Genomic DNA, 23,083 nt, shown 5'->3' on the forward strand with positions numbered 1-23,083 from the left:
AATAAAAACAAAACCAAATAGTTATTAAACTGGATTTTCGTTTTTCAACTTTCAATTTTGTATTGAATAGGTCTTCAACTTTAAAAATGTTCAATATATTATTTGACTTTTACTTTTATGTCTAGTGAGTCCTTTAATATGTTTAGAAAATTTTAAAAGAATTATTTAGTCTGTTAAATATAAAATCAAATTTTACGTCTACTTGAATTTTTGTGTCTAATGGACCTATATATTATATCAAATATCAAACATGACAAGAATTTATTAAACACAAAATTGAAAATTTAAGAATCTATTTGCACTTTTAAAGTTTACTTATAAGACATGAAATCAAAAGTACAAGAACTAATATACTCTGTTTTTTTTAATTTTTTTTAAAATACAACAAGAGGACGACTTTTCAAGTGGTTAGTTAACTTAGTATTAGTCTGGATCAATCATGCTTAAGTGTAGAATTTTGATGAAATCCATTGCACATAATAGTATTGGTATTATCGCACCCAGCGTATGATATACTTTTTCAAGGAGCTAGGACAATATAATTTAAATGGAGTGTGTGTGAAAATGGAGATGTGGTTGTGGGCTAAAACAAAACAAAAACCAAATTACATATACCAATATATATAAAAATGGTATAATAGTAACTTTTTGGAATTGGGCCTAAGAGAGCTGTGTGAAAGAAGGCCATTTTGTTGCTGGCTTTTGCTTTTCTATTTTAGTCAGTCAATGGTTCAAAACACATAAAAGAAACAAACCAACAAACACAGATCTCATCACCTCCCTCTTAGAGCTTTTACAAAAATCAACTTGGTTTTTTCTTCTCTCTCCCTCTTTGGTTTTTCCTTTTTCCCACAAACCCCCTACAATTAATATCATATCTCAAATATTGTCATATATTATATTATATTATATTATATATTATCACATCATTTTCTATTATCCCTTCTTCTTCTTCTTTTTCTTCTTCTTCTTCTTCTTCTTCTTCTTCTTCTTCTTCTAAAGTTCCTCTCTAGGTTTTGAGTCCTTACCTTTTCCTTTTCCTCTCACTCTCTTTGCTAATTCTTCAGTTAAAGTTGAGAAAGCAAATTCTGTTTTTTTTTTCTCCTTCCATCTTGTTAAAGCAAGTTTTATAGCTCTCAAAACCCACATCAACAGTTTCTTCCTTTTCCCTCTTTTCTCTCTTTAATTTCCTTCTTTAGGGAAACTTCTTTCTCTTCCCTGAAGATCTTTCTCGTGTGAAAAAAAAATAAATCAAAACTTCTTCTTCTTCTCTTATAATTTCTCATTTCTAAACAAAACCCAGTTTGTAGAATTCAATTTTATTAAGTGGGTTGTGAAAAAGTTTTCTTTTTTCCTTCAAAGTCATGAGATTTTACTATACCAACTTGATATATCAAGCTTGAAAGATAGCATATTATATCTTTGATCTCCTTTTAATCCCAAAAAACGACGATGACGACGAGTATGGCAAGTACGAAGAGCAATTTGGGGTCAATAACGAGCTCGGATCTTATCGATGCGAAGCTAGAGGAGCATCAAAAGTGTGGATCAAAGCAGTGTCCGGGTTGCGGACACAAGCTAGAAGTGAAGCCGGTAAAAAAAAACACAAGACCTTATGCTCTGATAAATAATTTTTTTAGTTAGTTTGTGTTTGTATAATTAGGTTGGAAATTTGGAATTGGAGTGTTGTGTGTAGGATTGGTTAGGTTTACCAGCAGGTGTGAAATTTGACCCAACAGACCAAGAACTGATAGAACATCTTGAAGCTAAAGTAGAAGCCAAAGATGACATGAAATCTCACCCTTTGATTGATGAGTTCATTCCTACAATTGAAGGTGAAGATGGGATTTGTTATACTCATCCTGAAAAGCTTCCTGGTAACTATATTTTATTTCCTTTTTTTTTTTTTTTTTTCAAATTTAACTCTCTCTATGGAATGATGAATGTGGATAAAGACGAATATTTTTAGTCAATTTTAGCAATTAAAAAAAAAAAAAAACTTTGGGAAATTAATCGTCCTTTGGATTGGATATATTTGCTTAGTTTGCTTATATATGTATCTAATGCAATTTGATTTTTCTTTTTTTAAAAAACAATTTCTTCCTTTCAAGTTGGATATGACTTTGAGGGGAAACCATTTTGCATTATGGTTGCACCTAAGCCAACCAACTTGGAGTTTTGCTAAAATTTTGCTTTTTTTTTTTAAAAAAAAAAAAAAAAAAATGAATTTTCACTTCATATTTTGAAAAACAAATCATCCCGATGTGATGAGCAATCAAAATTTATCTAACTCTTAGCAAAATATTGCTGATTTTTTAGCGAAAAAAAGAGCAGCAAATACGTCCGTCCGTACGTACATATGTGTGTATATAATATGTATTAAAGTTTAATAAATTTATTAGGTTAGGCAAAAATGTATTCTCTTAACTATTTGATGCAAGACCAAAATACAATTTTCAATTTTTTGTTCTCTCATCTTAAAGAGTCGTTAGCAATAATATTCCAAGCCGTCAAATAATTTTCTTTTTCCTTTTTTTGGGATGTAGGAGTTACAAGAGATGGATTGAGTAGACATTTCTTCCATAGGCCATCGAAAGCTTACACAACAGGAACACGAAAACGAAGAAAAATCCAAACGGAATGCGACTTCCAAGGTGGTGGTGGCGAAACACGGTGGCACAAGACCGGAAAAACGCGGCCGGTTATGGTCAATGGCCGCCAAAAGGGCTGCAAAAAAATCCTTGTTCTATACACCAACTTCGGCAAAAATCGAAAACCCGAAAAAACCAACTGGGTTATGCACCAATACCATTTGGGCCAACACGAGGAGGAGAAAGAAGGAGAGCTTGTTGTTTCTAAGATTTTTTACCAGACACAACCCCGCCAGTGTAATTGGTCCTCCTCCGACAAGCCCGTCAGCATTGGTGTTGGCCCCGAGCTTAGCGGCGACAATCTTGTTCTTAGTAGTAGAAGGGAGAGTGGGAGCGGGAGTTGTTCGTCTTCTCGAGAAATGGCCACCGGCCAGAGAGACGAAATGTCCTCCGTGGCTGGTAGTGGTGGTCGTCTTTGTCCTCCGCCACATATTGCTGCCGCAACTTACGGCGGATTGGATCATATTCAACAATTCAAGGCTGATCATTTTAGCTTTGGTTCTTTCAGAAGAACCTTTGATGAGGTTTGTATTTAATTTTATTCCATGCATCTTCTTTTCCATTTTTTTTTTTTATAGAAGTATACTTTTCTTTGCCTTCTTGATTTTCTCTAATGTGTGTAGGCAAGTAATTTTCAAATTTTAGTTTTCTCTAATGGGAACAAAAGATTTCATGGGGGGGGAAAAAAAAAGAAAAGAAGGAATAATAATAGTCCTTTTTTCTTTTTTTCTTTGTACTCTAGGGGTAAAAATGAAATTTAGGAAGGATCAAACTTAGGAATAGAAAATGAAGATTAATGTATGATTAGGACAAAATAAATGTATAGTGGGATTATTTGGTAATTAGCAACAAATTACTATGTGTATGATTTAATCATCATAATTTAAGGAGGTAAGGAATCAAATTGGAAAGTTTTTATGTAGGTTTTCTCATACCCCATATTTTGCTTGCATTTGCAGCATAATTTTATGTGCATAATTACAGATTTTTGGAATATTATAATTGTCATCTAACTAAAAATAAGACTTACTTACCCACCAAACAGTAACATTAAATTGACAAAACAATACTAATAGAAAACAACATAATAAAAAAGAAAAAAAATGCTTGCAATTTAATTAATTTTATTTATTTATTTTTTCTTTTCCATAGCCTGGCATTGGAGAAGCCTCAACAGCAAGAGAAGCGGCCCCGACGGAGGATATCGGAGACCACCACCACCATCGCCACCATCTTCAACGGCAGCACCACCATCCGATGGTGTCTACCGCATTTCAAATCACTCGTCCATCAAATCCAATCTCCACCATCATCTGTCCACCTCCTCTCCACCATTCCTCGATCATTCTCGACCACGACTCGTACCGAGTTTCTCCATTAATGCTGCAAAATGAAGGCTTTCAGGTAAACTAATTAACTAAGATCATCCCATTTGATATCTATTTGGGTTTTGAAAACTTTACCCCTTTTTCCACATTTTTTTTTACCATTATTTTTGTCTTTAACCCATTCAATCTTTTTTCTACTCTATTTTTGTTTTAAAAAAATTTGTTATGATTTTGAAAACATTTGTAAAATTAGCTAACAAAACAAAAGAAAAGAAACCCACGAGTGTTTAAAAAATCAAAAACCAAAAACCAAACTCGGTTATTGAACATAACCTAACCTTCTCATTTTCTATGCCACGTAAATAAAAGGTAGATATGGGGTTAAATGAAAATTTTCTATAATTTTGGTGTGTTAGCTAAATTTGCAAAGATATGCCATGGTACAAAATCTTTTCACTTTGGAATATTATAAGCTTTGGGAAAGATAGATTAAAAAAAAAAAAAGTCACTGAAGATGATGATTTTTTCTTTATAGCAACAGCAAGAACAGCAACAACAACATCATCATAAGCTAGGAGGAAGGTCTGCTTCTGGTTTGGAAGAACTCATAATGGGCTGCACTTCATCTAATATCAAAGAAGTAAGTCTATTTTTATCCACCCTTTTATTTCATTTTATATTAACTTCATTTTCTACTCTTCTTTTAACTAAATTTTTTTAAAAAAATAAATATATAATATTATAAATTTCGTGACACAATCTTGAAATTATGAGGACTAAACTAAATTATTAAACACATCATATTAGAAAATAGAGCAAGGAATAATTAAGTATAAAAGGAAGATGTGGGAAGAAAAAAGGGAAACAAATGAAAATTCTTTATTGGTATTAATTTGAATTAAAGAGTTATGGACTTTATCTTTCTTTTTATTATAGATTTCACCACAGAATCTAAGTTTTAGTGTTTATTTTATGATATAGGGAAAAGCAAAACTCAAAAACTGATCCAGACAAGAGAATATATTCTGCTTCATTTAATTTGGAATGAAGCTGCTTAAAACCATAACGAAAAAAGAAGAAGAAAAAAAAAAGTTGATAAATTGAAATACAAATCTCTCAAACTTCCTCCTTTTGAGAGCCATAGTGGGTGTCCTTTTTGTTTTGAATTTTTTTAATATCATAATTTTTGTTTAATATCATTAAAACACAATAAAGCTCTCCCATTTCTGGGGTTTTGGTGGATCTCCAACTTTGTCATTTGTTTATTTAAATTATTAAACTAAGAGTCTCTCTTTGATTTTAGGATTTGTTTTTAGAGTTCATATAGGAGACTTCTATTTTTTTTTTTTTCTTTTTTCTTTTTATTAACTTTCTACCTTTATTCTTTTAATACAATAGAAGGATTCGAATGACCACAAATTAAATCTCTTAGTCAATGATATATATTATATTTTAGTTGAGTTATACTCGCTTTGACTTTTAACCTTTGTTTGAAACAATAGCTTTAAGGTAGGAGAAATTTATATATACTTAACTATCAAATACAATACAAATAGACTAAATAAGCATAAACCTGTATCGAAAAGTCGATAGGATCGAGCTCCTAGTGATTATTGTGTAGGGAAGTACCATTAGTATGAACACTGTCTCTTATACACATCTAGATGTGTATAAGAGACAGATTAAAATCTGAGGATCAGTAAGTGCATCTGGACATCTCCATTAAGTGGACACCTCTTAATTGTTTTGATATTTTTATTGAATACTCTCATGAAAATTAAATAGGATAATATATTTATAAGTATAGAACTAATGATTCTAAGCCATAACTCTTTAGTTGAGAATAGGGATGTTTTAATAGCTCGAGTGCTAGTTAAGTTTGATATTATACTGAATACTCTCACGATAATTAAATAGAATAATATATAACTACTGATTCTAAACTACAACTTTTTAAGAGAAATCGAGATGTTTTAATAGTTCCGAGAGCTAATTAGGTTTGATATTTTTTTAAATATACTCTCATGTTTTAATGTATGTGTGGTTTGATCTCTCACATTTGTGGATAGAGGTGTATATAACACAAACATATCAAAGTATTATTCAATATGCAAACATTAGATATGAAGAGGAAAGCTAAGTGTAAGGGAAAACCCTAATTTTAATATATTGTGCATGGTTTTGTGTTTTCTTTTTTCTTTTTTTTTTTTTTTTTTGTAGGAGTCAAACATGGCAAACAACCCTCAAGAAGCAGCAGAATGGATGAAGTACTCTCCTTTCTGGCCTGAACCTGACAACCCAAATCATCATTGATAGAACCAAAAACAATTATCTTCAAAAAAAAAAAACACCCAAGTTTCTTCCTTAAAGAGAAAAAATCCCATTAAACAAAATAATCCCATTTCACCCCTTTTTTTTTTAAAAAAATTAAACTAAGTCCATGCTGGAAAGAAGGGGAGAAAAAAGGCTGCAGCTTTAGAAGGAAATGGGTCAAAGGCAAGAAAAATGCAGTGTTTGAGGCATCAAAATCATCACAGTTATCATTACAGTATCATCTTCTTCATCACTTATTCTTTCTTTAATTTCTATTTTTTTTCCTTTTCTTTTCTTTTCTTTCATTTCTTTTTTTGAAATTTTTGTATAGTTTTGCTTTTGTGTTTTTTCTTTCTTTTTTCTTTTTTACACAGAAATAGTACACCAGAAATTTATATACATTTCTATCTCATTGAGCTTGTATTATTATTAATTATTTATATTCTTAGGAAATATATATATGCAATTACAGGTAAAGAGAGATTGTTTTTTCAAAAAAAATAAAAAAAACTCTCTTAATTATAAATGAATGAACAAAAGATCCCACACTTGTGTTGAGGAATATTTCTCACTGCCTAAATTACTTTTTTCTAACTTCACCTCTATAATTAAGAACTTTGAAGAAACACTTATATTGTATATTAATTAATTATTATTATTAATTTCATCCTTTATATATATATATAATATATATATATATATATATATATATATATATATATAATATATAATAAAAAAAAAGGAAAGCAACTGCAGATATATGCTTCTCTTTCAAAACCCCTTTAATCTTTCAATGGTTGTCTAGTAACATGAAATAAAGTACATTACACTCTCTTTCTCACTTCTCTATGGAATACATATTATTTAGTTTATTATGAATTTGGGGTGCAAGTTTGATATCTCAAGAGATTAGTATTCGAGAAACATAGAGTTTCATCTCAAAATTAATTGTCAATATAAGAGGAGTTTGCTTAAAGGTCTTTACTTTTTTTTTTTTTTTAATGTGAGATTCACAATAATTAAATTCAAATAATGAAAAGAAAAAATTAATTTTTTTTCTTAAGTCTATGTTTTATACTAAGAGTATTTTTTTTTCTTACAGGGTTTGTACTAAAATTGTATCTCTTTGATATTTGTACTTTTAAAAAGTGTATGATAGCTCTCGAGCTTTCAATTTTATGTATAATATATCTTTGACCTTTAAAAATATCTAATAGATCATTAGACTTTCATTTTTTTTACGTGTCTAATAGGTTCTTTAAGATATTCATAAAAAAAATTAAAATTGATCTGTTAAATATAAATTTGAATTTTGTATCTAATTGCAACAACTTTGTGTCTAGTAGTTTGTGGATTTTTAAAAAATATATCAAATAGGTCACTGATTATATTAGAAAATAAACATTAAAATTCAAATATAGAAATTTATTAAACACAAAATAAAATCGAGAAGTTTAGATACTAAACTTGTAATTTAGCACTTAACTTAGTTGAGTTTTTATAATTTCTATTATTTTTAACAGCTTACACATTATTCATGTTTTTACCAATAATATGTCATTGTTATAAACGGCATATTTTCTTCTTTTTTTTCCTTTTCATAAAAAGTAAATCAACTTTAAACATATCTCAATGGGAAATCAAAGAATGTGCTTTTAATTTTCCTTTTTATTCTTTCTCATCCAACCAAAGAATAAAGACTTACCAGAGTTTGTGTTTGGAGTTTAGATTTTTGTCCATATACATCTTGGTAGGGTTTTGATAACGTCGGTTTTTTTCCTCCGAGATGTCGATTTTTTCTTCTTGCAGCTTGGGAAATTTTGGTGATCCTTTTCTCTTTGTGTAAGAATAACATGGGTTTCATAATACTTTATGTCAATTTTCATGTTTTTTGGTATGTTGGTTGGGACAACTCTTAATTTAGCTTCCTTTTTTGCTTTATTCTATTCCAAATTATTCCAACTTTATTTTATTTTTGCAGTAATTTTTATATAGAGAGTAACGTGGTGCATGTTGGGTTCTTTTTTGATTTTGAAGACGTGCATGAAAACTATATAATAAAAATATTGGAAGTGATTTGGTAGCTGTTTCAATCCTAGTTTCTAAAAGGAATAAAAGAAATGAAACAAAAATATATTATGAATATAAAAAAGAAAGAGAGTGTGACAAGAATAAACTTTTGGATTTGAAAATGACCTATTGTATATAATGTGTGCTCATCCATCTTCCAAATCTCTCTCTTCCTTTCTCCTTTTATTTGATGAATAAACTTATCTTTTATTTTAGAATTATAAAGTTCTAGGTTTGTAGGCAGAGCGAACCACTATGAGGTAGCTAACTCAACCATTCAAAATATCTCGGGATATGATGAAGGTGCTAAGGATGTATCAACCTAGTTGTGATATCCCAGTGCACTCCTTGATCCCATTATCAGACATTTTGTTTAAAAAAACCATTCAAAATATAAATATGTAAACTTAGATAAAAGGTTGTTAGAAAGGAAAGATCCTAAGGGGGTTAGGGGTGGTGGGTGGGAATATTAGGAGGGAAGGATGTAGCCTATTTTAAATTGATATGAAATGATAAAAAAAAAAGGGGAAAAAAGTGATAAATTGGTTGAACCTAAAAAGAAAGTGATATTTCTTAGTTGTTGTTTAATGTAAGATTTTGGTTGCTTTTAAAGGTAGGGAAAGAGTGTATATATAATAATTATTAGAGTATCTATGGGTTTGAGAGAGAAGAGATTTGAGTTTAGTTAGGGTTAAGGGTCTTCTTTTTTGGTTTGCAGATTTTGGTCCCAAAAAGAAGTTGCAATAAGAATTATAGTAGTGCAAAGAGGAATATCACAACATGGCCAAACTCAACCTTTTCTTGGATTCTTCCACAATGTGCCCATAGACATGGGTTTCCCCCCCTTTTTTGCATTGAAATTTTTAATTGACCAATCATATACTCTAATGTATTCTCTTCTACTATTTCTAATTATAAGTTTAATGAGATATGTTTACTATAGACAAACCAATTTTATAAATGTAAACTACTTTACTTAGGCTCTAAGTATAAGGAAATTATTATTCAATTTTTCTGAACATCTCCTCTTCCCATGATCAAGGACAATTTATTTGATATAGGTATAACTAATATGAAATCATTCTCATAATTAGTAACAAGCTAGGAATAATTTGGAACACGTAGATCAATCGAGTGGAGATCTGGAATGATAGGACCATGACTAACCATCATGGGTTGACCTAGTGGTAAATAGTGGGCCATGACTTTGAAAAAGGACTAAAAGGTCATAAGTTCAATCTGTGATGGTCACCTATTTAAAATTTAATATTGTAACTTTTATTAGTTAAAATAAGGTTAAATATATGTTTTAGTCCCACTAATATTAGATTTTCTTTTTCTTTTTTCATTTTAGTTTTTGTTAATTAAAAATTTTGAATTTAGTCTCATGTGAGTTTTAACAAATATCAACCTAGTATGTCCCTGTTCAAAACTTTACACGACATAATACTTAGTAAGTTGGCAAAAAAAAAAAAAAAAAAAAAAATGCTTCTAAGAGAGGAATTCTAGGTTTCAAACCAATTGAAAGAAAATTAGAGTTTAAATTCCTCAAAAAAGAGAGAAAAAAAAAAAGAGTTTATTGACCTTTTTCACTCTAAATACACCAACTCACTAAATATGAGGCCACTAAGTTATTATCCATCACTTTATTTTCTTTATGCAATTCTTCCCATTAAAATCTCGAAAAGTAAGAAAGATATTAAAAAAAAAAGGTAATTTTTATAAAGATAATATTTTGTAAAATGAAAATTTTTTTAGATTAGAAATAGCAAATTTTCAAGATTAAATTGGAAAATATTAGTACATAAGATACTAAATTGAAGCTTTTTAAATAATAGTGACGTGACGTACTAAATAATTAAAAGTACATATATATAGAACATATATTTAATTAGCTGGAAAGATTTTTATTAAAGTTTTTATGATTTTGGCTACACATCACAAAGTTTTTTTTTTTTTTTTTTTTTTTTTCCATATTTCCAAAGCATTTTAAAGGTACTTTATATATATTTTTCAAAATCTTATAGTCCATTAAACTATTCACAAAGGTCAACTAATCAATCCTCTTCAATGAGAATCCAAAGATGACATTATACATGAGAAGAGCAATGGATTCCATTCCATCAACCTTTCTTTCTCTCTAAATCAGTTTTTTTTTTTTCTTAAAAAAAACCATTTTCTAAAATTAGGATTCAAATAAAAAAATATATTTTACGGAAGTTTCTTTTAGAACACAGAACAGTTTTTAATTGAATTTTGACTTTTTTTTTCTATCTATAATTAGATAATTGGATAGATCAAATTATTGAGGTGTTAAAGTTTTGGCAAGCTATAGTACACAAAAATAAATAAATAAATAAATAAATTATAAGAGATAATTGATAGTAAGAAGGGTGACGTTTCTTTCACACAAAAACAATTAATAGTAACCCATAACCCAAAAGCATGTAAGAAATTTAGAAACCATTCGACAAACTTTTCAAAGTTGGTCACAATCTGATTTAGTCATCTCTTCGTCCCAACTAACATCACAACTAATACAATTTATCTTCTTTCTACGTTTGATAGGGACACATTACCAAACCATAAATAGTTGTTTAAAACTAGCTATTCAATTTAGAGAAAGATACAACGACAAGTTGTGGGTAGATGTATCGAAGAATCCCAACTAGATGCATTGAAAGACGTAACTCATCTAGTTAAAACAGGTATTATTCAAAAAGTAAAAAATTACACTTTCTAAAACTCCAGAAAAAAAAAAATCCAACTTCAATATATGATTTTTCCGTCTCAAGTTTAATTAATATAGAGTAGAGATTTGAACAAGTTTGCCACGTGACAAGTTGTAATTGAGAAAGTATTTAAATAAAGTTACTTTCTCCATTGAGGTTTGGGTTTGCCGTTTCAAATATTCAACATGTGGCATAAGCTATCATGAGTTTACATAGAACTTGTTTTTGCTGCTGCTACAAGGAACCATAGAAGACACGACATGGTTACAACCTATAGAAGACACGACATGGTTACAACCTATAGAATAGATCTCGTTCAAGTAAGGTCGTAACTTTTTTTTTTTTTTTTTTTTTTTTTTTTTTGACTCTGTAGCCAACAACCTTAATATTTTCCATCAGCACAAACCATGAGGTTTTCTCTGTTTTCTTGAGAAGATTATTCAAGGGAAGGGAAAATTTTGATGTACCAGTTATGTACAACCTAATCACTGTTTAGTGTTCTACGAGCTTCAGGCAAACGACGTTGTTCGAGCCTTTTCCATTCACTTCTCCACTCTAATCAAGAGTTTGATTCTTACTTCCTTGACACATCTATACAAGAGGAGGTTGCCATGGTCATCATCAACAAGCACGAGCCTCCGGTGCGGGCAGACGCTTAATGAGAGATCCAGTACTGCCATGAACTATCAAAGAGGAAAAGAGGCATGACAACCTTGCTATCATGGGCTTTGACTTACCCATTCTAGGGACTACTGCAAGTTCTCTACCCGCACTATCGATACATGTTCCATGATATCCTTCTAAATCGTCTTTTGTAATGAGGACTGCATCTCCTCCTGAGGGTGAGCTAGAACTCGTAACGGGTCCGTGGTTGCTGTATTCTTGAACAGCCTGTGTGTTATAAGACCAATAAGGATAACCAAAAATGAAACCCAGAATGACAATATATTATAGAGAATGGGTAAATAACTAAAAGAAAAGTAATCCCAAAAGCTTGTCACAGAACACAATACTTGGCAATTGATATACCCAATTTATAGATATGAAAGCAACATAAATGAGAGAAAACAACAGTTGAACTAAAAACTATGTGATTTCCACAAGCTTCTGATCTGAAAGACTTCATGTTTGAGAGTAATTTCTATTACCTCCCACTGTGAGGGGGCGAGCAATACACGTGGTCTTCTAGAGCGCACGTATTCCAGTGCAGTAGATGGGGTCATGTGCTTATGTCTGACCTGAAAATTCAAAAAAGCAAATCAACACAATCTCAACTCATCGTGCAAGATCAAAACGCTATATATTTCATAAGATTATTTCTTCTTCAAACATCTCACAATAGTACAGAATTTCTGAAAAGGGTACATGATATTACCAAATAGCAAAGCACAATAGTTGTGCTCCTTCCTCGTCCTGCTTTACAATGGACGTATGTTGTTTTACCAGATGATGCATTTCCTGAAGATAAAAGCAAAAATGTATAAAACCATAGCACACTTGGAAGAAACATAGGAAGAAATGAAGCTACAAAAACTACAAGAAAATAACTCACTGTGAATAAAGTCAACAGCTCGACTGATATCAGAAAATTTAGGAGCAAAACAATAATCTCTCGTTGGGATCTTTAAGTGGTCGATTCCATGGCGCTGCAGAATATTCAAAACTCTCATGATTAACCCCACAAAAAAAAAAAAAAAAAAAAAAAAAAAAAAAAAAAAAACTTCAATATTCAATCTTATAGGAAAGGAACAAGTCTGACATAGAAAGAAAAATTTTCATTCAAAGTCCTCAGGCTATGCAAAACAAGAAAACTCAGCTCTCTTCAATTGAATCAAGCAATAGTATCCAGTTTCAATCCAGTGAGCAACACAATTTTTCGAGCTGAGTCCAAGAATATATACGAGAACAGCTGCAAATAAAGAATGAGCATAACTCACATAATACAAGGAAGATGGAACTAGTGTTTCATAAGGTTCATTGAGAGTGATAACACCACCAACACCAAGCTTCTTCAATCTCGGCACGTCTTTGGGGAAGGGCACTGCACCCAGCAAAAGAAACTGGGAAAACAAAACAAAGTTATTGACATTAATAACAGAAAACACAATGGAAAATTATTGATCAGTATATAGTGCAGAGACAAATCTGTAACAAAAATTACATAAACACAATCAAACAAATTCGTTTAATTTCTACAAATCCACAGTTTTATCATCAAATTTATCAGATTCTGACCATCAAATTCATCATACATACGAAGTTAAACAATCAAAGCTGATCAAAAGTCAAACAGGTCAAAACACGTTCAAACTTCAAAAACATAATAAAATGGTTAATCTAGGGAGACATTTTGAATCCGATGAAAACAAACCCATAAGCAGTCCGATCAGAATTAGAGCAAAACCAAAACGAAGAAATTCAATCAACCAACGAACCAACCTGATCAACTTCATCCCACCATCTGAATTCAGCTTCCATTTTGTTCCGAAGCACGTTATACAAAAGGGTAGGGTAAAACAGGATTCGAGCCCCAGCCCCAACCAAAGCTCTTTTAGCATCGACTTTCACAATCTGACCACTACCGATTTCAGTTTCCCGGTCATTTCCAGCATCTTCCAATTCCACGATCTTCATCCCACAAATCCCAGAAGCAAAATCCAATACCCAGATGAAAAAATCGAAACCCCAGATCAGAAAATCCAAATTCCAGGCAATTGGGGGCAAATCAAAGCGCAATTTCAGCAAAAAATGAGAGTCAAAGAGGGAGAAGGAAAAGGGGTATGGATTGGAAAGCGAAAGAAACTGAAACAGAACAACAGATGATAAGGAAAGGATTGAATTTAGAGAGATGGGAGAGTGAGAGAATCTGTGAAGTATGAGCCGATCGGAGAGAAAGGTGGGATGAAATGGAATCATCCACAGAATGCGAATTATATGGAAACTGAATAGTCAATGAGGAAGAAGCTTTTTATCCGAACAAACCCAAAATTTTCTCAATTCAGAATCGATTCTAAATTCTTCCCCCAATTTGGTTTGAGGTGCCACATGTATACATTCTAGGTTGAATTCTAATAATATTATTTCAGTTAAATTGTAAATTTGGTCTCTTGTCCTGAAAAGTTAAATTTTAATCTTTATGATTTTGAAAAAACTAGATTAAGAGAATTTTATCAAATTAAATTCTAATCATAAACTACACTGGCTAAACTCTATCTTTTTCAAACTATACTAACAGAATTTGCAATATAATCTATTATTTGGATAAGATACTCATTTGTTACATATTTTGGTTTTCGTTCTATTTCTATTTTTTTTTTTTTTGTCTAATTTTAGTCTAAGTTTTTTCATAAATATTTGAGCTCGTTTAATAACCGTTTTATTTTGTTTTTTTTTTTTTTTAATTTTTTTATGTGGTTGGTTTCTTTATGACTTTTAGATAGGTTTTTCATCTTCCTTCGAAATATTTATGTACTCAAAGCCATTTTTTTAAAATCATGTTTTTAATATATATTTGTATATAATTTTAGAAAATTATCTTGATTTTTCAAAACGTTTTTAAAAAGTAGATAATGGAGTAAGAAAACTAGAAAGAACATAATAGAAATGAGTATTTAAATAAACTTAATTTTCAAATATAGAAAAAAGAAAACAAAATAGTAATCTAGTCATTTAAAGTTAATTTCTCTCGTCGTGAAAAAAAAAAATTAATTATTTTTCGTTGAAATTGGTTGTAATAACAATAATGTTCCTAAAAAAAGACTTTATGTGAATGTATTTTCAAAATTTATTAAGTGAATGTTAATAATACGATCTTTTATAAAGAAAAGTTCAACCTTGATTATTTTAAGATTTATTTAAAATATATGGGAGATATTTGAAATGCATAAACATTCTATAAATTAATAATTAATTTGCTTCCAACTTAAGTTAAATATATTGTTATTAGTGTAAATCTTCATACTAAGATATATAGATACTTACCAAATATGGTAGAGATATCATTTAATTCTTAATATTATTTAAAAAAATTTAATTTAACGGTATATCCACTAATAATTTAAACATTACATTTACCTAATATCAAACAACCAAATATATTAAAATCATGAACCTAGCATAGTGATAAATGACATAAATAAAGGATATAAAATTCTAAATAGTGGACTAGGTGTCAATATTTAAATTTTTTAGAGACAAAAGTAAAATAAATTTATTTTAAATAACAAAAATGAGCAAACATATTATATATCTTAGATAAGTTTCTTTTCCTTTTTCTCTTTTCTTTCTTTTTATTTTTTGAGATGTAAGTTTCTTATTTAAAATTAAAGGCACATATATATCATATTTCCAAATCAACCCAACCTCATGTGGTCACCGACTTTGTTTATCTTTATTGATAATAGAAAAAAAAAAATTAATATGGGAAATCTTACTAAGCTTTCCACTAAGGCTATAAAAGAAAGTTTTTCTCTCTTTATTTTAGATAAGAAGATAGACAATAAAGTTAAAAAAAAAAAAAAAAAAAAAGGGAGAAAAGGGGTATTTGTGAAGAAAAATGTGGGGAAAACCAAATTCTCAAAGTACTTTTTTTCCCTTTGAAAAACACCCAAAAATTCATTTTGTACACATAAGGTGCTATACATATTTGTAGAGTCATTATTGTCTCATCTTCAGAGATCAACAAGTTGATTGTTTGTGGTTGTAATTTAAAAGAAATCCACAAATTTTTAACTAATATCATTTTGGTTGTTCGGTCTAAAAATAAAAGTATTAGGAGTTATAACTTCTTTTCTACTTTTTAAAATCTAAACATCTCTGGTTATGTTTCATTTTTATAATCATTCATACTTTTCAATCAATGTTAACCATGAAATAACAAATGATAAGATTTTGTAGGAAAAAAATAACGACTAAATTAATATGAAAATTGTTTTTGTAATATGCTAAATTGTGGCTTCATAATAACAATAATAATATAAGAATAATACGTTGAATAAATATTTAATCAGATAAAATTGTCCACATGAACAATGTTGTAGTTCTAACTAGCAAAAGTATCATACTAAATGAACAAAAAAATCTAGTTAATAAATATATATAAGAAAAAGGGGTTTTCTAGTAATAGCCTAATTAAATAGGCCAAATTATAAGAATGACTTAAATTCACCATTTTTTAATGAACAATCTAATATGTTATAATATTACATAAAATAAAGGTCAAAAGTCTATAATACCCCATTAATTTCTAGCATTTTTATTAAAAATATCGAATGGACACAAATATGGAGAGAAAAAAAAGTATGGAAATCTTGTGTCTAAGTAGTTTTTTTTTTTTTTTTTTTTTTTTTTTTTTTTTTAATAAAAATAAAAACCCATCACAAAAAGGAAATTTTTATTTCCATTAAATTTAGAACTTTTTTTTTCTTCCCTAATTTATCTTACAATTTTTTCGTTTTACAAATTTTAAATTTTGACTTAAAATTTAGAATCTCCAAATTCACTAGATTGCATTTAATACATAATTATAATACCAATTCTTGGTTTTCATCTACGTTATCTTCTAATATATACCAGGTTTATTTCAAATATATACAATATTTAGTTCAAATATATTTAAAACAACTAAAGATTTAAAGTTGTTATACAATATATACTCTATATTATAATTTTGGTCTCATTTCTATTAAGATATATATTCTACTTACTTTGTTATATTTATCCATATATATTAAATATATGTCCTATATTAATAATAATAATGCTAGGACAAATTGCAAAATACATGCTTAAAGCATGCCAATTGTTGCAATTTTAAGCTGGGGTTAGATACTTTGTTGGAAGAAGTTTCGTAGCAAGTGAATAATTTTGGAAACATAACCACCATAACATATGCCTAAGATTTAGGGATATATAATGTAACAACCCGACTTCTTAGGACAACTAAAAAGGGAATCGTTATTGCATGCATGCATAAATGTTCTCATTGAAGAAATAAAACAAAAAAATAAAATAAAATAATAAGATTTTGGATTACTTAAGTGTATAAAGAAACTATTTTGACTTTGACTCAAGATTTCAAATTGTTTGACCCGAGATACCTCTTAACATGAAGTAAATAAATAAAAAAAACAAAAAAAAACATGAGAAGACATAAAGATTCAAATGCGGAAGCGTTTCTAGTTCCTTTGGCACTAACATGGATTCCTCTTGTTAGTCGCCCGAGTATCCTTGCTTTTACCTGAAAAACATATAAAGATAAAAGGTTAAGTATAAAATACTCAGTAAGTGATCCCATTACCCAGATCCTATGAAGCACAGACATAGATACGGCTACACAATATGGATACAATCGGATACGACGATTCGTTAATTTCTAAAAAACCAAGATACGGATACGTCGAAGGATGCGCCATTTTTTATATATTTTTTTAATATATATTTCTAAAAAATGAATATACTGATACGTTGAAGATATTTTTTTTCTTCAAAAAAATCTAGGATATAGATAAATTTAGCATACAAGTTAATAACAATAGTACAAAATAGAATACAAACACTGAAATACAATACAAAAAAAGCAACATATAAGATGTTGAAGTACAATAGTTAATAAAATGCAATAGAAAAGTGATTCACGTTGCAAAGAATAAGAAAGAGAAGATTAGAGAGAGAAGTATGAAGATAAACGAAGAAGTTATTGTTGAAGATATCCAAATGGTTTATATTTTGGTGGACCTTGTGGGGACTCAAATGTGAATTTGGAAATTAGATGATTCTAGTTTAGGGTTTGGTCATTTATTTATTTATTTTTCTTTAGTTTTGGATTTGAGTAGTGAGTTTTTTAAATAAGTTGCCTAATTTTAGATTAAGAAAGATTAAATAAGTTACTTATCTTTTTTCTTAAAGAAAAAGTACATATAGAAATAGATACATCAAATCGCGTGTCAGATACGTATCTGAAAGTATAGATACGTCAAATCGCGTGTCAGATACGTATCTGAAAAGTATCTGAAAGTATAGATACGTCAAATCGCATGTCAGATACGTATCTGGGAAGTATCTGGAAGTATCAGTATCCGATACGTGTCTGATACTGATTCTTTGCCTCACATGAAGTATCTGTGCTTCATAGCCGGGATCAGGCTATGCATCCATAAGTAGAGAATGATGGGCCTGTGGCTCAAACAATTACAACTGTCTTAGATAATGAAAAGAAAATCAAAGAACGTACTATCTTGCTTTGACTTTCATGTCTAGTGGCCGATTCACGTATGTCTAGCGACCTAAAGGCACACCGTCAAATATGGAAAAGTAACATGAATGTAAACCTGTCGATTCACGCATGTCTAGCGGCCCGAAGGCACACCATCAAATATGAAAAAGTAACATGAATGTGAACCTGTCGATTAACGCATGTCTAGCGGCCCAAAGGCACACCGTCAAACATGGAAAAGCAACATGAATGTGAACCTGTCGATTCACGCATGTCTAGCGGCCTGAAGGCACACTGTCAAATAGGAAAAAGTAACATGAACATGAACTTGTTGATTCACGCATGTCTAGTGGCCCAAAGGCACACCGTCAAACATGAAACTAGACTTGTTGGTCCTCTGAAATAAAACATGCATCAAGACGAGACGATAAACTACCCCATTGGTCTAATCATACTTCAGTACTGTTTAGAAATTCAAACATGCTCATAATACTCATAAAGTATATCACAAAGACAAAATCATGCTTCTAGGGTCCACTAATTAACTTTATAAATCTAATCTAGGCCGCTTAGTCCTATGACATTAACCACAAGTTTAGTTTAGCAACTATAGCCTAGAAAGTGAGTCCAAGATTAAATAAATCCTCGGGGTCTAAGTCCAAAGGATAACCAACCACAACTTATATAAAACTTACCCAACTCTAAAAAATTTCCATCGAAAAGAATGGTCTCTTTCTTGATAGCAATGCCCAAAAATCTTCCAACATCCTAATCCTGAAAGTCCACACAATGGGTATTAACCAAAATTGCTTCTAAAACAAAGTGACACCCATAAATCTTGAAAAACCCAATTCTTGCCCAAAATAAACCAACTCTTACCGAAACTCAAAATTTCGTAAGATTAGGCAGTGGCAGTCAGCGAACTCAACAGTGCCTGACCGGAATGACGACGGAACTCAGGCCAACGTTGATTGAAATGAACGGTTGCTTCATCGACAGATCTAGAGGTTAGGTGGTGCACAGATTGCTTCGATTGGAGGCTAGGGCAGTTGGGGAAGGCACGGTCATATCTCCAGTGTCTGGAGTCGCAAAGGAGGAAAGAGACCGACGATTTCGACGCTGATTGGCAAACGGTGTTTGGCACGAGGAAGTGGCAGCTAACGGCTAAATTGTTGGCGACGAGACGAAGTGACGGCTAGGGTTGCGGCTCTTCGCAGTTCTTGAAGGAAAACGAAAAGGAGAGGGGGCGGTGATGGGTGGGTCTGCGTGGGATCTTTAATATTAATATTGTTGTTTTCAAAACTTATTAGAGAAATATTGTTGTTTTGAAACTTATTAGAGAAATATTGTTGTTTTGGGAATTCGAAGCTAGAGGTCGAACATTGAGAACTCGACGAACAGAGAAAAACTTGGAAACAATACATAAGCCAAAACTTCAACCCTCGACAAGGAAAATCTCGCGAATCTCGCTTAGGTTGTCGAAGGTTGAAGTTTCGACACACATCCATCCTCGAGATTACAGGTTTATTACTTTTCTTTTTCCCTCATAGAGGAAATAAAGTAATGAGATGATATACTATATGTATCTGTGTACTCAAACTGCTTCTAACAACTTATGCATTTTGTTATCATTTCGAATTAGATGGAGGCTTGTTGGATTGACGTGAGGGGGTGGGGATGACTATATTTCTGGGAGCAAACTCCAGGTGAATATGAAGCGCATGGATACAAGTTATGCCTTGGAATGAAAGACAATTCCAAATTAGCTTTGTCTACGAACAAAAAAGTAGATATATAATAAAAAAAGTGTTTGTGATTGTTCCAGAAGAAATAAAAGCTAGTAATCATTAATGGAAAAATAACAACAATAACAGAGAGAGCGAGAGCGAGAGCGAGATCGAGAGAGTGAGAGTGAGAGAGCAAGATCTTAGGAGAGAGCGAGATCGAGATCGAGAGAGCGAGATCTTAGGAGAGAGCGAGAGTGAGAGAGCAAGATCTTAGGAGAGAGCGAGAGTCTTCACTTTATTTGAACTTTCCATAGAAGAGTATAATATTTTATTATCAAAAAAGAATGAAGATCATTAAATAAAAGCAAAAAAGTAATAATATACTTATAATTGAATAATCATTAGATTATAATTGAATATATTAGATTATTATACAATAATTGAATATAATTAGACAATAAATTGAAGTATAGTGTTTAGGATATATTATGTTGATATAACTATAATATTTTGATATATCATATAGATCATAATAAAATTGGGAATGCTTTTAATATCTATGATTATTATACTATAATAAATGCTTGAGTTTATAATATCAATTAGACAACAACAAAATATCTGAAATATATTAGATTATATCAAAGCTACTTTCGTTGTAATATACTCTATAATTAATTTAAGCAATATCACTACATATATAGAAATAGAGAGATGATGTGGAATTGGCATTTATTTGGGCTCACTCCTTTAGATATTATCTTATAATGAGTTTATAAATATTTACAATTTATTAATTGTAAATTTAATACATTCTTCATATATAATTATAAACAAACATACAAATTAATTAATTACTTGAAAATAAATTATATCAGATGTATTTATTGAATACGTCATTCATAAGACAAAGAAAAGCTCCGGAAATATGAAAATAACTCTCAAATAACAAATCTCTAATAAATTCATCAAAAAATATTCGGAAGCATATAAAACTGACGAAAGATATAAATGTGATCACGATATAAATAAGTTATACAGAGAAAAAAAATACTTCATTATATGATGTGATTGCATGCACGTCGGTGAACATAAACTACTCATGGACAATGCGCGCGGCGATTGTAGACATTGTCTTAGGTGAGCAATAGCAAAGTGGAGCACTTCTCTGGACATTGTCTAGTTGAATCTGTTTACATGAGTTAAACACTTAATGATGGATATACAAATTTGAATTTTCGCATTTCGTATTGATTTTTAAATTAAAAAATCAATAGTTAGTGAATAATGTTTACATGTAACAGCAAAATTTCATATAACATAGACAGTAAATAAATTTGATATAATATATCATTTTTAAATGTTTTTTTCTGTGGGTTCTGTACCGGCATAAGTTTTATATGGGGTTTATTACCGCATGCGATGGTTTCAGGGTGTCTAGTTTTTTTTCACTCCTTAATCTATGAAGGTACATTGAACTCTATAAAGACGAAGTTGAGAAAAATGAGATAATTTTAACAAAGAAAAATGGGAATTCACTCTCAGAGACTAGAATACTTAGAAAGTTTTTTAATTTTTACAACATTTTATGTATGTTTTAGTGTGAGTCTAAGCACTATGGGTACCTATGTGCACATCCCGATGGCAGGCCAGTATCACCCTTTTTTTGAGTCCTAATGGAGAGTTGGAATGGATCGACAATAATGCTCTAGATCAGAGATTTACTCAAATAGTACGTCTTCAATAAGAGGGACTGCTCGAAGTTGCCTAAATAAATGGCTTTTCTCAGATAACATTCTTCAAATGCGTGAACTATTTCGAGAAAGGAAGAGCGAAATAAAGGAGACGATATGTAGCGTCAAGATAAAACCCAGGACCTTTGATCCTTGATGTTTGTACGACCAGTCCATCTTCATCGAACCACTATGTTGTATCGGCAAGATTGCGTTAACATCACTGGGAGTATAAACTATTCTTCAGACGTCGAGGAGACCCATAGGAATTTGTATATCTTGCTCAGGAATATTAGGCTCTGCTATGGAACTCTGCTCTACCGCCTGTAACTTTTTGGTCTAGTGAAGCAGAGGCTGGCAGGCAACCAGAAGATGTGGATTATATTGAACGAATATCGATAATGTTACATTTAGCGATAGTAAGATCGTGACATTATATCACTCATATCTGGAGAGACCAATCTTTATGATATTAAGCTGTGATCGTCTCAGTGGAGGTTATATCATGATTTTTATCATAGCGAGAGACTTCCACTAATAAGAAAGTTTACAACTGACCAAAACCTCCTATGTTAAAAAACGCTCTGTGCCGTGAGAAAGGTACTGGTAGATTAGTATAGGGAGCATGGCTCAGAGCCACTAGTCCACGCTCTCTTTTAGCGAAGCCATCCTGCAGAATCCTCATCCTTACCCGCTAGCCATCAAGATTAGGGAGAGGAGTCAAGGTTATATGAAAGAGACTATTTATAGATATAAGTGGAGTGTTGAGACTGAACACTCAAAAGTTCCTCTAGTGAGTTGTGGTTCGTATTTTAGACCTACGAACAAATCTACTTTGAAGTGAGCAAACGACGGAAAAACCGCCATTCACTCTCCCTTGAGTTAAATACAAGTACATCAATGCGCGAGCATATATACTACAAATGATGGGTGGAAGTTTGCTTTCAGATAAATCAAGTCATTTTGTTCACTTGATGTTTCTGCCACTGTTAATGATGCGGGGCGGTATTCGTGAGGTGGAGCATGCTTGGCATGGTTGTATAGACAACTATGCAAAGCAACAAGACCTGAGGTTCGAGAGATAGCTGGGCCTCTCATAGTTTTGCAACTATGGGCTTGGGAGCGATTTCCAACAATGGCTCCACAGCTACATCATGTTAATGACGCTCAGTTAGTTGGACGAGCCTACGGTTCTCGGTATGTTGTTTTAATTCAATTTAATTTTTATATCACTGATCTAGTTAATTTAAATTCTAAATTATCAATTTAAAAATTAGGTAGAGAGACAAAATTTGTGTGACTAGGACAGCCACATA

At 31.0% G+C, this 23,083-nt stretch overlaps 2 protein-coding genes across 4 annotated transcripts; one reads left to right on the plus strand and one right to left on the minus strand.

Annotated features, from left to right (window-relative positions):
- The first annotated feature begins 768 nt into the window (after window positions 1–768).
- Window positions 769–6,313, plus strand: LOC120079518 (NAC domain-containing protein 75-like). Of its 3 annotated transcripts, none has more exons than XM_039033726.1 (6): window positions 769–1,593; window positions 1,697–1,877; window positions 2,547–3,175; window positions 3,804–4,055; window positions 4,521–4,619; window positions 6,200–6,313. In XM_039033726.1, the coding sequence occupies exons 1-6, from the start codon at window positions 1,453–1,455 to the stop codon at window positions 6,290–6,292; spliced, it is 1,395 nt and encodes a 464-aa protein (XP_038889654.1). In that variant the 5' UTR covers window positions 769–1,452; the 3' UTR covers window positions 6,293–6,313. The 3 variants fall into 3 exon arrangements, with proteins under 3 accessions (XP_038889654.1, XP_038889653.1, XP_038889655.1); XM_039033725.1 differs by having other exon boundaries at window positions 770–1,593; window positions 4,515–4,619; XM_039033727.1 differs by having other exon boundaries at window positions 1,455–1,593; window positions 1,685–1,877; window positions 4,515–4,619.
- Window positions 6,314–11,222: 4,909 nt separating this feature from the next.
- On the minus strand, window positions 11,223–14,122 carry LOC120080407 (phosphatidylglycerophosphate phosphatase PTPMT1-like). The gene is made up of 6 exons (XM_039035061.1): window positions 13,534–14,122; window positions 13,032–13,154; window positions 12,647–12,740; window positions 12,470–12,552; window positions 12,243–12,332; window positions 11,223–11,985 (listed from the first exon to the last, which is right to left on the minus strand). The coding sequence occupies exons 1-6, from the start codon at window positions 14,008–14,010 to the stop codon at window positions 11,716–11,718; spliced, it is 1,137 nt and encodes a 378-aa protein (XP_038890989.1). The 5' UTR covers window positions 14,011–14,122; the 3' UTR covers window positions 11,223–11,715.
- Between the last annotated feature and the right edge of the window lie 8,961 nt (window positions 14,123–23,083).

The sequence above is a fragment of the Benincasa hispida genome, chromosome 6, assembly GCF_009727055.1.
Source record: "Benincasa hispida cultivar B227 chromosome 6, ASM972705v1, whole genome shotgun sequence".
Classification (NCBI taxonomy): Eukaryota; Viridiplantae; Streptophyta; class Magnoliopsida; order Cucurbitales; family Cucurbitaceae; genus Benincasa; species Benincasa hispida.

Excerpts from the sequence above, each read along its gene's own strand:
- LOC120079518 (XM_039033725.1), top strand. The coding sequence starts at position 1,453 with ATGACGACGAGTATGGCAAGTACGAAGAGCAATTTGGGGTCAATAACG. Across the intron at positions 4,056-4,514 it reads TGCAAAATGAAGGCTTTCAG|CAACAGCAAGAACAGCAACA; the intron begins GTAAACTAATTA and ends TTTTCTTTATAG. Across the intron at positions 4,620-6,199 it reads CTTCATCTAATATCAAAGAA|GAGTCAAACATGGCAAACAA; the intron begins GTAAGTCTATTT and ends TTTTTTTTGTAG.
- LOC120080407 (XM_039035061.1), bottom strand. The coding sequence starts at position 14,010 with ATGATTCCATTTCATCCCACCTTTCTCTCCGATCGGCTCATACTTCAC. Across the intron at positions 13,155-13,533 it reads GGTGGGATGAAGTTGATCAG|TTTCTTTTGCTGGGTGCAGT; the intron begins GTTGGTTCGTTG and ends TTGTTTTCCCAG. Across the intron at positions 11,986-12,242 it reads TCGCCCCCTCACAGTGGGAG|GCTGTTCAAGAATACAGCAA; the intron begins GTAATAGAAATT and ends TATAACACACAG.